This window comes from Budorcas taxicolor, chromosome 11 (assembly GCF_023091745.1).
Source record: "Budorcas taxicolor isolate Tak-1 chromosome 11, Takin1.1, whole genome shotgun sequence".
NCBI classification, from domain to species: Eukaryota; Metazoa; Chordata; class Mammalia; order Artiodactyla; family Bovidae; genus Budorcas; species Budorcas taxicolor.
In genome coordinates, this window is record NC_068920.1 from 138,352,264 (window position 1) to 138,366,037 (window position 13,774).

At 37.0% G+C, this 13,774-nt stretch overlaps 1 protein-coding gene across 1 annotated transcript in view; it reads left to right on the forward strand.

The window, feature by feature from the left end:
• Positions 1-11,407, forward strand: part of WDR35 (WD repeat domain 35) — a 51,432-nt gene extending 40,025 nt beyond the window's left edge. Inside the window, exons 19-28 of the mRNA XM_052648696.1 lie at positions 2,456-2,592; positions 3,025-3,228; positions 4,086-4,232; positions 4,838-4,970; positions 6,496-6,606; positions 7,508-7,672; positions 8,542-8,682; positions 9,544-9,700; positions 10,443-10,683; positions 11,193-11,407. Coding sequence (XP_052504656.1) covers positions 2,456-2,592; positions 3,025-3,228; positions 4,086-4,232; positions 4,838-4,970; positions 6,496-6,606; positions 7,508-7,672; positions 8,542-8,682; positions 9,544-9,700; positions 10,443-10,683; positions 11,193-11,343 — 1,587 coding nt within the window. The 3' untranslated portion in view covers positions 11,344-11,407. The remainder of the gene's footprint in view (positions 1-2,455; positions 2,593-3,024; positions 3,229-4,085; positions 4,233-4,837; positions 4,971-6,495; positions 6,607-7,507; positions 7,673-8,541; positions 8,683-9,543; positions 9,701-10,442; positions 10,684-11,192) is intronic.
• The last annotated feature ends 2,367 nt before the right edge of the window (positions 11,408-13,774 follow it).

Below are 13,774 nucleotides of genomic sequence, written 5' to 3' on the forward strand. Positions count from 1 at the left end.
TTCCCATAAGTAGGTAGAGATATGTGTGGTTTGAAACTCCTGTGGCACCAAAGGATGGAACACTTAATGCTTTCTTATCACCTTATCCAGATGTGAGGCAGACAGGGAAGGAGTCGGGATGAGGCTTAAGAGCTCTCAGCAATCAAACATCAAAAAGGAAGGCCTGAAATTCTGTTGCAATCTAGATATTTTAACGATCGCATGTTAAATTGCTTCAGTTGTGTCCGCCTCTTTGTGACCCTTTGGACTGTAACCTACCAGGCTCTCTCTTCATGAGCTTCTCCAGGCAAGAATACTGGAGTGGGTTGCCATGCCCTCCTCCGGGGGATCTTCCTGATTCCGGGATCGAACCTGTGTCTCTTAGGTCTCCTGCACTGGCAAACTGTAACCAATGTGTGGAAAGATAGATTTGATATGATAGATTAGATAAACAGGAATAATTTTATAAAAGTGGCATCATTGTACAATCTACTTTTTTAGTGTTCAGTTTAATTTTAACAGTGTGACAGTGAATCTGAAGAAATTGTAGAACTTCAGATAATTTTTTTTTTCCACCACAAATGCTGCCGTTTTTCTGGGTTAAGAAAGAAAACAGTGAAAAACTAAAGAAACTAGTGAAATTAAAAAACTACTGCTTTTAAACAACATCTTAATGTTTGATATTATTGATTGTGCACTCTAAAAGATGATGTTCTTACATTTTCTCCCTCTTTCTCTCCTTTCTTCATTAATTCTATTGTGATTTTTACTTTGTCAAGATTTAGAATGTTTACATTTTGTTTTCTAACCCTATTTTTCCTGTTGTTTAGTCTTATATTTATTTAAATGAAAGCTACTAATCAGCGCCTTTTTCTATATTTTCTCTGTGCATGAGTTCTTAATTTTGATTAATCTTTTAGTAGGCTGGATTTCATCATTACAGCTTTTTTCAAGAAAGGCTCATAGTTGCTGATTGCCTTGAATTCTGGAGTGCTTAAAAATGAGTATATTGACACTTGTGAAGAATTTTTAAAACACATATTTAAACTGGTCCAGTTCAGTTCAGTCTATGTACTTTAAAACTCTTCATTCACGGGCACAGTTTGTGTGTATCTTGTACTAGGCTAAAGAATCTCTGCAGTACTATTGCCTGGTTTACTCTTAGGGGTTGTTAAACTGAGGGAAACCAGGTTCTCTGTGACAGTTTGGTTCTCTGCCTGACTTACCACATGCAAAGCCATAAAGAAAAGAATATTGTCATATCATAGTTCCCTCTGAGGCCTTGTTGACCCAGGAAATATTTATCTGAACTGTGGATTCCTTCAAGCATACAATTTTAAGAAATAATATGAGTGTGGTACACCTAAAAATAATAAAATGTTATTTGCCAGTTATATGTCAATAAGATAGGAAAAAGAAATAACATGAGAAATTTCTTGGAGGAAGGAGTGCAGAAGAAAAAGGAAGGGAATTAACACCTTTTTGTGAGGTGTTTATTTGTTGTTACAACTGTACCTGATAGATATTTAGATCAGGAAAGTTCTTGCTAGATAAAATTATTTACCTAAAATTCATCTGTTCATGGATTCAGCAAATATTGTTTGGAAACAAGTAAAGACAGTTCCTGGGCTCCAGTAGAGAATTTGGGGAGATGGACAAGAAATTCAGCAACTAGAAGAGGATTATGGAGAAGGCAATGGCACCCCACTCCAGTACTCTTGCCTGGAAAATCCCATGGATGGAGGAGCCTGGTAGGCTGTGGTCCATGGGGATGCGAAGAGTCTGACACGACTGAGTGACTTTGCTTTCACTTTTCACTCTCACGCATTGGAGAAGGAAATGGCAATCCACTCCAGTGTTCTTGCCTGGAGAATCCCAGGGACGGCAGAGCCTGGTGGGCTGCCGTCTGTGGGGTTGCACAGAGTTGGACACGACTGAAGCGACTTAGCAGCAGCAGCAGCAGCAGCAGCAGAAGAGGATTAAGGGTGCTGTGGTTCAGTCAGTAGGTGTATTTCTTCAGAGATCTGAAACAAGTGTGTGTCAGGTTGGTTCTGAGACTGAATAAGGTGAATAACACAGCTGGGCATTGTGCTCAGTGTTCGATATGGTATTATGTCATTTAATCCTCACAATGCTAGAAGGTAAATTTGATTACCATCCCGTTTTTTTAGATGAAGAATTTGAGGCCTGGAGAAACCAGCTGGCTTGCCAGTGATACCCAGTTGGCAGCAGGCACAAGCATGATTTGACTCCAGGCTCTCTAGCTTCAGATTGGTGTGTGTAACTGTAGTGCTGGATTATGGGTATTTTCCAGAAAATTCAAAAGACCCACACATGGGAATTTCTTTTCTTCCCAGTTTTGCTCATAATATGATGCAGTTGTTCGTTTGCCTTTTTCTTTTTTTAGACTGTAAGAAAGAAATACATACTCTAAAGGCAACTATTTGGATTTCTCTCTTTTCATCTTTACTTTTAGAATCCAGAATATCCAAACAAGGATTATATCATTAACTTTGAGATCAGGTCCCTTCGAGACAGTCGAGCACTGATCGAGAAGGTTGGAATAGAGGATGCATCTCAGTTCATCGAGGATAATCCACACCCCCGACTTTGGTATTTAAAAATAAATAAATGAAACCTCATAAAATATCAAGTATAAAATCTCAGCCGTTGTCCACTACTCTGATGTTAGATTCCTGGTGGGAATAACTTTCATTCTTGATCTTCTTTTTAAAATACAGAAATTTAGAGGTGGAAATATTCAACATAAGCATAATATTAGGACTTCCCTGGTGGTCCAGTGGCTAAGACTCCGCACTTCCACTGCAAGGGCCATGGGTTTGATTCTTGGTCAGGGAAGTTCTGCGTGCAACCCAGTGCAGCAAAAAAAAAAAAAAAAAAAAAAAAGAAGTTTATAAATTTGTTAAAATAATCACTTCCCACTGTGTTTCACTAGAAGCAGTAGGTGTAGTAATTGAATTCTGATTCAAGACTGGTTTATCTATAGTTCACCATAGGCTTTTACTGTTTCTCTTTTTAATATAGGCGCCTGCTAGCTGAAGCAGCTCTTCAGAAACTGGATTTGCACACTGCAGAGCAAGCGTTTGTGCGTTGCAAAGATTACCAGGGCATTAAGTTTGTGAAGCGCCTGGGCAACCTGCAGAGCGAGCCCATGAAGCAGGCAGAGGTGGCTGCCTACTTCGGTCGGTTTGAGGAGGCGGAAAGGATGTATCTGGATATGGACAGAAGGTAAGTGCTGAAGGTGCAGGCATCTGGACTGCTCCCAGAATCCGCATTTTTTTTAAACAAATGAGGATTGTAAAATAGACTAAATATATCACACCATTTCTTTAAAAAAAATGACTTCAGCTTGGATTCCAAGTCAGACATTCAACATGACCTTAATTTATGCTTTGTAATTCAGGGGCAGCTTTCTTCTCTGTCTTTACGTGATGTTAATGACTGGCCATGGGAGATTTTTTCATTTGGTAGGGGAAAAACCCATGTAACTACAGAGACTAGGGGCTTTATCATTTATTGTACCACTCATTATTTAGGTTCTTTGTTTTGGTTTAGGTCATTATTTAAATTTCTGTTGTCAAGGAGCATGAAATGAAATTCCAAGGTATTTAGGGATTGAGTTTTATTCTTTATATTTCATTTTTCTTTATATAAACTACTATATGAACTTCATTTCAGCTGTGAACATTATATCTAGTTTTTATTATTTGTGCTTTCAGGAGACTGATAATAATACAACTTAAGCTTTGAAAAGAAATATTAAACCAAACATGTAAACATGAAATAAGCTTGATCATGTCTAAGAAACTGATGAAAAGAAATGATTATTATTGAAGGGATTATTTTGCCAAGTAAATTGAAAGCCTAGGAGAATAAGAGGCAGAAAAGTGTTCCTTTTTTCTGTTTTGTTGCAGGTTCTCCCCATTGCCTCTTCCCTGGTCAGGCTAAATTTCTAAAATGTTTAGAGAGTTAACTTATCTGTCTTTTCATTGCTGTGTATTCTCAGTATCGGAGAATTGAACCTAGCACATAGCAGGCACTTGCTAAATGCTTGTTGAATGAATATCTTTTTTTTTTTTGTGTAGAGATCTGGCTATTGGCCTCCGGCTGAAGTTGGGAGATTGGTTTAGAGTACTCCAGCTCCTGAAGACTGGATCAGGTGATGCGGATGACAGTCTTCTTGAGCAAGCCCACAATGCCATCGGAGACTACTTTGCTGATCGACAAAAGAGGTAGGTCACCTATCTGGACCTCCCCATCCATTCATTCTGCACTTGAAATTGTAGCTGCCTGTGTAGAGTACTTCCATATGAAATAATGCCAGGGAAATGAGGACCATCCTTCCAGGTCCCAGAGTTCACATAGCCCTAGTTACCATGGAGGAGCAAGGGATCCTTCCAGTTGTCAAGTGAGCATTGTAAGACTTTGGAGTTTCAAAGCCCAGAAGACGTATGCTTTAGCACCAGGTAGCTTTCTACTGTTTGTTTGCTTGTTTTATTATAGTAGCTTATTTTCAGAAATCATTGGCTTTTATTCTGAAGGTATCATTTTAATCAGTATGCTTACTTATTTATGTCAGTGTTTGAAAATACAACTGTGTGTCAGAGTAAAGCAGTATTTCTTAAGAATATTCAAAGAATATTGTAACTAAAATAGGTTATGCAGTCTTTTTTTGGTTTTTCAATTTATGTGCTTCAAAGATATTTTATAACTAAAGATGATGATTAGAGTAATACTATACTAGTGCTGCCATTCTAGTGAAATAACTTTTTTGGTGAAAGTGCTTATTTATCAGGAGATTCACATTCATTTAAAAGTTTTTCTTTTCTTTCTGTAGGTTGAATGCTATACAATATTATGTACAAGGCCGGAACCAGGAACGCTTAGCTGAATGTTATTATATGTTAGAAGATTATGTGGGATTGGAGAATCTTGCCCATTCACTTCCAGAAAACCACAAGTTGCTTCCAGTAGGATATTATACATTTCAGTTTTGGGAGTTGTTAGGTTACTTTATAAGCTTTTCTGTTATAGTGAGGAAATGTACTTTGTAATATGGAGAATTAAAAATTATAACTTCACAGTTGCTGAGACGTGAAATGATGCTTTAGTTATTAAAACAATTTTCAGTATTACGGAATGCTTCAAAATGGAGAAGAAAAAATCAGTCATATTCCTACTATTTTAACATGATTACAGGCTTGTGTGGGGCTTGTCAGTTTCATAACATTGCTTTAAAAATTAGCTGAGCACGTGAAATATTTACAGATGAAATAATATGTTGTTAGAGATTCTCTTCAGAGTGATTTGAGGTGGGTGTGGGGAGTAGTACGTGTCTATATATGTTTGAAATTTACTATCAGAAAAGTTTTAAAAGATAGCTAGACTTTAGTAGGTTATATTAACAAGAAAGAATTTAATGTTTAAAAAAAAGTGAACCTAAAGGTAGAATACTCTGTAACTTTGTTCTAAATTTTCTTCTTTGGGCTCTTTAAATTAATTGTTGCATAATTAATGCTGCTGCTGCTGCTGCTGCTAAGTCACGTTGGTCATGTCGGACTCTGTGCAACCCCATAGACTGCAGCCTACCAGGCTCTGCCGTCCCTGGGATTCTCTAGGCAAGAACACTGGAGTGGGTTGCCATTTCCTTCTCCAATGCATGAAAGTGGAAAGTGAAAGTGAAATCGCTCAGTTGTGTCCGACTCTTAGCGACCCCATGGACTGCAGCCCACCAGGCTCCTCCGTCCATGGGATTTTCCAGGCAAGAGTACTGGAGTAGGTTGCCATTGCCTTCTCCAGCATAATTAATGGGGAGAGAAAAACTTCGACCGTTTAGATGTTAAGAAAGAAAAAAAAATCCAGATAGTCTGAAAATTGGCAAGTATAGCCCAATGGGCATAACCGTTTTTTGTTGTGGTTCCCCTCTTCCATTTTTGGCCTAGTTTCCTGAACTAATGAATAGCCAACTTGTCTGGGACATTGCTTAACAGAGGTATTTGAGAGCCCTGTAAGTGTGAGATTTCCCTTAAGCCTCTAATTAATGATTAACACTGAGTATCACATCAATCCTTTAAAGGTATTTTTTACCCACTAGCTTGGGGTTTGTTTTGGGGCTTGGCATTTCTGTAAAGTAGCTACTGAAGTGAAAGAAGACAAGAGTTCAGTATCTTCAGAACCTGGTTGAAAATCAGATCTGTGCTGTGTGCAGTGAAGCACAGATTTTATAAAAGGTGATGCCTTAGCATCCTTTCTGTTAGTAGCCTCTGCCTCTATGTCCGGTTAAAAGAAATATTAGTATGCTGTTTGCTGTACAGTCACTAAGTTGTGTTGTACTCTTTGCGACCCCATGGACTGTAGCCCTCCAGGCTCCTCTGTCCATGGGATTTTCCAGGCAAGAATATTGGAGTGGGTTGTCATTTCCTTCTCCAGGGGATCTTTCTGAGCAGATGCCTTTTCCTTGTTCTGTGAAATCTGATGGTAATGTTTTGTCCGCAGGAAATAGCACAGATGTTTGTGAGAGTGGGAATGTGTGAACAAGCAGTGACTGCCTTTTTGAAATGTAATCAGCCGAAGGCAGCAGTGGATACCTGTGTACATCTCAACCAAGTAAGGAGCTGAAAGTCACCAGAGTGATGCTGTAAAGACTGTTTTCAGGACAAGGGTTGGGAAGCTTGAGACAGATTTTGTGAAAGGAGCCAGATATTTGTTTACTTGGTTGAGGACTGAGAAAATGTCAGAATTTGCACTTACCTCTTGAAGTGCTACCATTAAGGGTGACCCCCTCATAACTAACTCAGTATGGGAACCTGAAAAAACCCTGTGCTTTTAGTCTGGCAAGTTTTTGTCTGGAAGTCATTTCATGATTTTCTGCATTTTATTAGGGTTGTGTTTTGTTTCCAAAGAAGGACCAGTTAATGGTCATTGCAAGAGGAAGGAATTGAGTTACTTTATCAATATTTATTTTGGCAAATCTATTTTCTTTTCCTTATAGAAAACATATATTTGATATTTTTAAGAGCTGGAATTTAACTAAAATGAAAATGCAGAATTGCTGAAATTGTTCACTATCAATGTATTCTTTTAAACATTTTCTTAAAGTATTTTATAAAGCTCCATTTGTTTTATAAAAATAACTTAAATGTTATATCTGATAGGATATTTTCTTAACTGAAATTCCATATTTTTTTTTACTATAAACAAATGTATCTTTTTCTTGCTCATAGTTTGTGTAAAATTAGAATTATAAGATTAACATGACTATAAACTTTGATGCTTTCTTTTTCAGATGTGCTCCTTAAGCACATCAATCTTAAGATCATTTGATTATTTTGACACATTTGACTTCTAAAATTTATAATTCCTCTGATTAAAAAAAATTATTTACCAGTTTTAAATTTTGATATAGTGTTATTTATTATTATAAACTTAAAGCTTTATTCTATGTATTTTTAGACGTATCTGACTGTAAATGCTTGGGTAATTGTATGTTGTATATATTTTCCCCAAGTGGAACAAAGCTGTTGAATTGGCTAAAAGTCATAATATGAAAGAAATTGGTTCCCTGTTAGCAAGGTATGCATCTCATTTATTGGAAAAGAATAAAACTCTTGATGCCATAGAACTCTATCGGAAAGCCAATTACTTTTACGATGCTGCCAAGCTGATGTTTAAGGTAATGTAACAATCTTGCTGAGTATTTGATTTGTTTTAGTTACCAATGTTTTCTTATATACTAAAGAATACATTTTCCATTTTTTCGAAACAAATATTGTTACAGCAAAATCCCTCTCATTTTGTTACTATCATAGTATAACTATGTGTTATCTTAGTAGTATTACCTTTTACTAAAAAGGCTGTTTATTAATTTTAGCACCTTACTGATTCCTAAACAACTGTATATTTACTTAATATTGAAGTTAACAATTAGAGAATTTTCAGCTACTATAAAGTACAAGTTTCCATAACTGGAAATTAAATCCTGTTGATAATAAATTTTCAAGTCCTTTTAAATGTCCAAGTTTTAAAGATGTTACACTTTTCATAGTAGGCATTTGGAGGGAACATGACTAGCATGGAATTAACGTAAGCAAATTTTACATTCTGTTCTATTCTTTTACCATTTGATTTAATGACAAAGGAAAAATTTCCTTCTGAATCATTTAAACAGATTTAAATTTCTGGAGATGTACCATGGTAAAGCCATCTTATCTCTAGGTACTTGAAAATTATTTTAAAAATCTGTTATATAAAATACTACCCTTTCAATGAAAGCTTTCTTCACTCTGACTTAATTATTTATCAGCATCTGTTATTTTCTAAAATTGTTTTGCATTCTAATTCCAATGGCTAAATACTAAGGAAATAACTAATTACTTATCAGTACTAAGGAAAAGAAAATGTGTTTAAAAATATTTGTCATAAACAGATGGTACTTATATTCCACCCTACTGACTCCTCTTTTTAGAGAATCATATTTCAGAAATGAGAACATTTGTACATAGATTAAGAAATATCTTCCCCCAACTCTTTAACTATTTAAAGATTGCAGATGAAGAGGCAAAGAAAAGAACTAAACCTTTACGTGTGAAGAAGCTCTATGTACTGGCAGCTTTACTTATAGAGCAGCACCACAAACAAATGAAAAATGCCCAACGAGGCAAAGTTAAAGGGAAGAGCTCAGAGGTAAGGTGGAGCATTAAGTAATGTTAAGTCATGTGAAGCATTTAAGGGAAAAAAACCCCAAAATGATCAAACTTCTCTTTATGGATGGACCATTTAATGTAGTTGTTTGTTTGCATTTATTTTCTTAAATGATCTGAGGAAAAAGAATAAATGATATGGAATTAGTGCTCACATTTAGACATCTCAACTTGGAAATATTGGAAATGATTATTTTTACTAATCTGTTATGTTTGCTTAATTCCTTTCTTGGTAAATCCTTTCTAATCAGTGAGTTTTAAAAGCTTCCCTAGAAATATGTGTATTTTTTAAGTTGCAAATGAGCATTGTATTAACATAAAGTTTAATCGATTCTGTTTAAAAATTTGATCATTCCTTGGGGAAGAGAATCCTTTCACAATATATCCGTATATAAAATCACCACAATCTACACTTTAAATATCTTACAGTTTGATTTGTTGATTATACCTCAGTAAAACTAAAGAAAAAATTTGATCGTGTCAGTTTAACAAAGTATGAATTATAATAGAAAAGTCTGTGGTGACAGTTCTGTAATGATGAAATATGCTAGTTTATTTATTTATTATTATTTATTTTGGCTGTGCTGGGTCTTCATTGTGGTGCAGTGCACAGGCTTAGCAGTTACGATTCGTGGACTTAGTTGTGGTATGCGAGGTCTTAGTTCCTCTACCAGGGATCAAACCTGGGCCCCCTGCATTGGGAGCACGGACTCTTTTCCCCTGGACCACCAGGGAAGTCCCCTTCCCTAGATATTTTAATGTATAAGTTTCAGAAATCATCTCTGTTGGAAGGACTGTTGTTAGATTTGTGCTGACAGCAGATGCGGGTCTGCTTTATTTGTAGGCCACTTCCGCTTTGGCTGGTTTGCTGGAAGAAGAAGTTCTGTCCACAAGCAGTCGTTTCACTGATAATGCTTGGAGAGGGGCTGAGGCTTATCACTTCTTCATACTGGCACAAAGACAGCTCTACGAGGGCTACGTTGACACTGCACTGAAGACAGGTGGGTGTGTTAACTCATATAGGCAACATGTCTAAAAAGTCATAAATTGAATACAAAGGGCAAACTCCTTCAAGTTACTCTTATATTAACTTCAGTAACACTTTTTTTCTATTTTGGCCATGCCCTGCAGCCTGTGAAGATAAGATATGGTAATCAAAATAAATTATCTGAGCTGATAACTTAGAGACTCAGTTTCACTTCCTTTTTTCTCAAAGTTCTATTTTTTCAATAAGACAGACTGAAAAGCAATAATCTGTTCAAAGAAACACAGAGAGAAAACATATGATTTCATACTACACATTTTTTTTAAAACAAAAAGAAACATGATGTTGTTTTGAGAATCCACAGAAATTTCTAACATATTTATATAGAACATATAAATGTTTTATATGTTTTATAAATATAAAACATATAAAAATTTTACAATTATATTTATGTATTTATATTTATATCTGCAGTGTATTTTGACACCGATAATTTTTGGTGTATTTCTAAGTGGTGCAGCCATGTGCATCATTTGGCGGTGGTAAGTTTTATAGGCCCTGAGCTGTTGGCTGGTGTTACAGAATGTGGTGGTCATGTAATCTACTTCCCCTACTAGTCCTCTGATCACCTACCATTGTTTCCATTAGCTTTGCTAACATTCATGTAGGTTAAACTGAGCCAGTCTAACATGCTTCCCCATGCATGTTCATGATGGCGTGATTGCTTTACACAATCCAGATTGCCTTCTCTTTCCTAGCTCTTCACCTGAGAGACTATGAAGACATCATCCCTGCAGTTGAGATCTACTCTCTGTTAGCACTCTGTGCATGTGCCAGTAGAGCTTTTGGTACTTGTTCAAAAGCTTTTATTAAACTCGAATCTTTAGAGACCCTCAGTTCGGAACAGAAGCAGCAATATGAAGATCTTGCTCTAGAAATCTTCACCAAACATACTCCGAAAGATAACAGAAAATCCGAATTGGATGGCCTTCTTGAAGGGTAGGGCCAATTGTAATTAGTGGATGTCATTTTTATATAGATTTTTATATCTAAATAGTGTAGTATAATGATGAAATCACTAAATTTTAAAGTCTCATACCTTAACTCCTGGTGGCTCAGCAGTAAAGACTCCACCTGCAGTGCAGGAAATGGGGGTTCAGTTCCTGGGTTGAGAAGATGCCCTGGAGAAAAGAAATGGCAACCCGTTCCAGTATTCTTGCTTGGAAAATCCCACGAACAGAGGAACCGGGTGGACTACAGATCATGGGGTCACAAAGATTCTGACACCACTGGGCGACTAAGTAACAAGCCACCTTAACATTGTACTCAATGTCTGTTTTCTTTAGTCTTACTAGTATATTAATGATTTATTTTCTCATTGCAATAAAAGTTTTTATTTGAAATTTATCTTGAAATGTTTTACATTCTTCACAGTTTTTTTAGTGCAGTAAATAAGGTTTTAAGTGATGAGATGTTTTAAAGTGTAATTCTTTCTCTTGTTTTTACAGAGGTGAAGGGAAACTGCCGACGTGTGTCGCCACAGGAAGCCCAATTGCTGAGTATCAGTTCTGGATGTGCAGTGTGTGTAAGCATTGTGTCCTGGCTCAGGAAATAAACAACTACAACTTCTGTCCCTTATGCCATAGTGCAGTGGGATGAAGAACTGACAAACTGCATATACCGGGAGAGTTTATATAATAAGATTGATTCCATACATTTTATGTAAAAAGCAGCATCATTTCAGAGTTGTATTTTTATACACATATGTATATATATATGACAGAAACTGGTTACGCCTCACTGTCTTCTGAACTTTGGGTCAGCTGTTGAGAAATCCACGATTGAGACAGAATGAGTAAAGAGAAGGTCATCTGCGTGTGGTGGGCAACTCTGTTAGGCCGTTCTTTTGGATTTTCATAAACGGTAAAATAAATATTAAGCTGTGAGATGTGAAAAAACCAGACTGGCTTTCTTCATGTATCAGGAAATACAGCATCTTACTATCTCCACCATTAGGAAGAGACTACCACTCTTAATTCAAGTTTGAAATGAAAGGGGAAAAAATTGCTAAATGGCCAGGCTGGGATCAGTGCCCATCCCTAGAACAGTCCCAGGGTCCAAGAGGAGGGCCAGGGTGCGCCACAGATGTCCACTCCAGTATCACTAATAGTATAGACACAGTGAGACATGGGTCTAGAAGAGCAGTAGTCTTATAAGGCTATGCTCTGGAAGTGGGAAGGACTGAAGTTGACCTCGGTACAAGACAGAGATCAGGAAGGGAAGAAAAAAAACAAAACCCAATAGTATATACACATAGACATGTTATGTATATGTATTATATAATTTTGTGTAAAAATACAACTATGAAATAATGATGCTGATTTTCATATAAAATATATAGAAATTGACTATATTATCTGCCTATCTTTCTATTTTTGTGGCTGGTTATTACACTATGGAAATATTCCAAATAAGAAAAAAATTTTCTCACAGTGTCGAGGTTACTAATTCATTAAACATTTTTGATGGAGAGGGATGGGGAGGTGTGAGAATGGAGCAGAGCTGAATTTAGGGAATGGACATAACCTGTATCAGGAGGTGGTGTGAGTGTGTGCTCAGTCACTCAGCTGTGCCTGACTCTTTGTGACCCCTTGGACTGTAGCCCGCCAGGCTCCTCTGGGTTGCCATGCCCTTTTCCAAGGGATCTTCCCGACTCAGGGATCGAACCCATGTCTCCTGCACTGGCAGGCGGATTCCTTATCACCAGCATCACCTGGCAAGCCCAGAAGGAGATTAAACAATTGTAATTCTGAAATGAGCTCTATTTCTAGTTGTGTTTAATTAAATAAGCATTGAAAGTGTTCTCTGTTTTACTTTCAGAAGTGATAAAGAGGCATTTAAAGACTTTTTTTTTCTTTTTTTACAATTTGAATTGTTTTTAATAGCTTTTTAAAAATTTATTTTTTATTTTCATAGCTGCACTGGGTGATCGTTGCTGCATCCGAGCTTTCTCTAGTTGCGGCAAGTGGGGGCTGCTCTCTAGTTGTGGTATGCAGGCTTCTCATTGCCGCAGCTTCTTTGGTTGCAGAGCGCAGGCGCTAGGGCTTGCAGGCTTCAGTAGTTGCTTCATGTGGGCTCGGTAGCTGTGGCTCATGGCCTCCAGAATGCAGGCTCAGTACACAGGCTTAGTTGCTCCGCGGCATGTGGGATCTTCCTGGACCAGGGATCGAACTGGTGTCCCCTGCATTGCAGGACAGAGTCTTAACCACTGGACCATCAGGGAAACCCTAATAGCTTATTTTTGATATCTTTTCCTTTTTACCCACTTTCTTAGTTTCATCTAAGAGATGGCAATTGGCATGTACTCTTCATAATATTGTGCAGAACACTTGTCTCTATTTATAATGATGTAAATTTATAGACGACATCCAGTTTGTACTTATAGTTTTAGCTGAAACATTATCACCAAGCTGGACCTTTTATCTAAACAAGTCTTGGGTTTGGGAAGTGATTCTCAATAAGAACCTGTTTTCATTTACTGTCACTAATTTTAAAAAGAAAAACTGTAATCAGTCATGTGTAATTTCTTACCTGTTAAAGATAGCTAAAAATGTTCTCTATTTCCCATGAACTTACATCTTTTTATTCTGTGGCTGCAAACCAGACTTTAGCACTATTTCATCAAGATTATTTGCTGAAGTTTGACTGACATTTAGTAGAGGCAATAAAGAGAAATACACAACATTGTTATTGCAGCTTCAGTACTTAGTTAGTTAATCTAAATATGTTATGTTTTTGGTCCTTTAGAGACAAGTTAGGCCTGTAGCAGATAGAGAATAGTGAGCTATGAGAAGAGGTTTGGAGCTTAAATGAGTTCATGTAGATAGTGGGTTGCTGTGCCTAGTTAAAACGAGAAGACCAGAAGTCTTCCAAGTCTCTGTGTTCATGTGCCTTGTGGGAAGTTACCTAGATATAATGGTAGCCTCCAAATACACTAGCAGGCAAGCCATTCCGGAGGTCATGGAACACAAAGGATTACACACCAAAAAATGATGCTTAAGTCACATGGTTTACTGAATCAACCTAACGT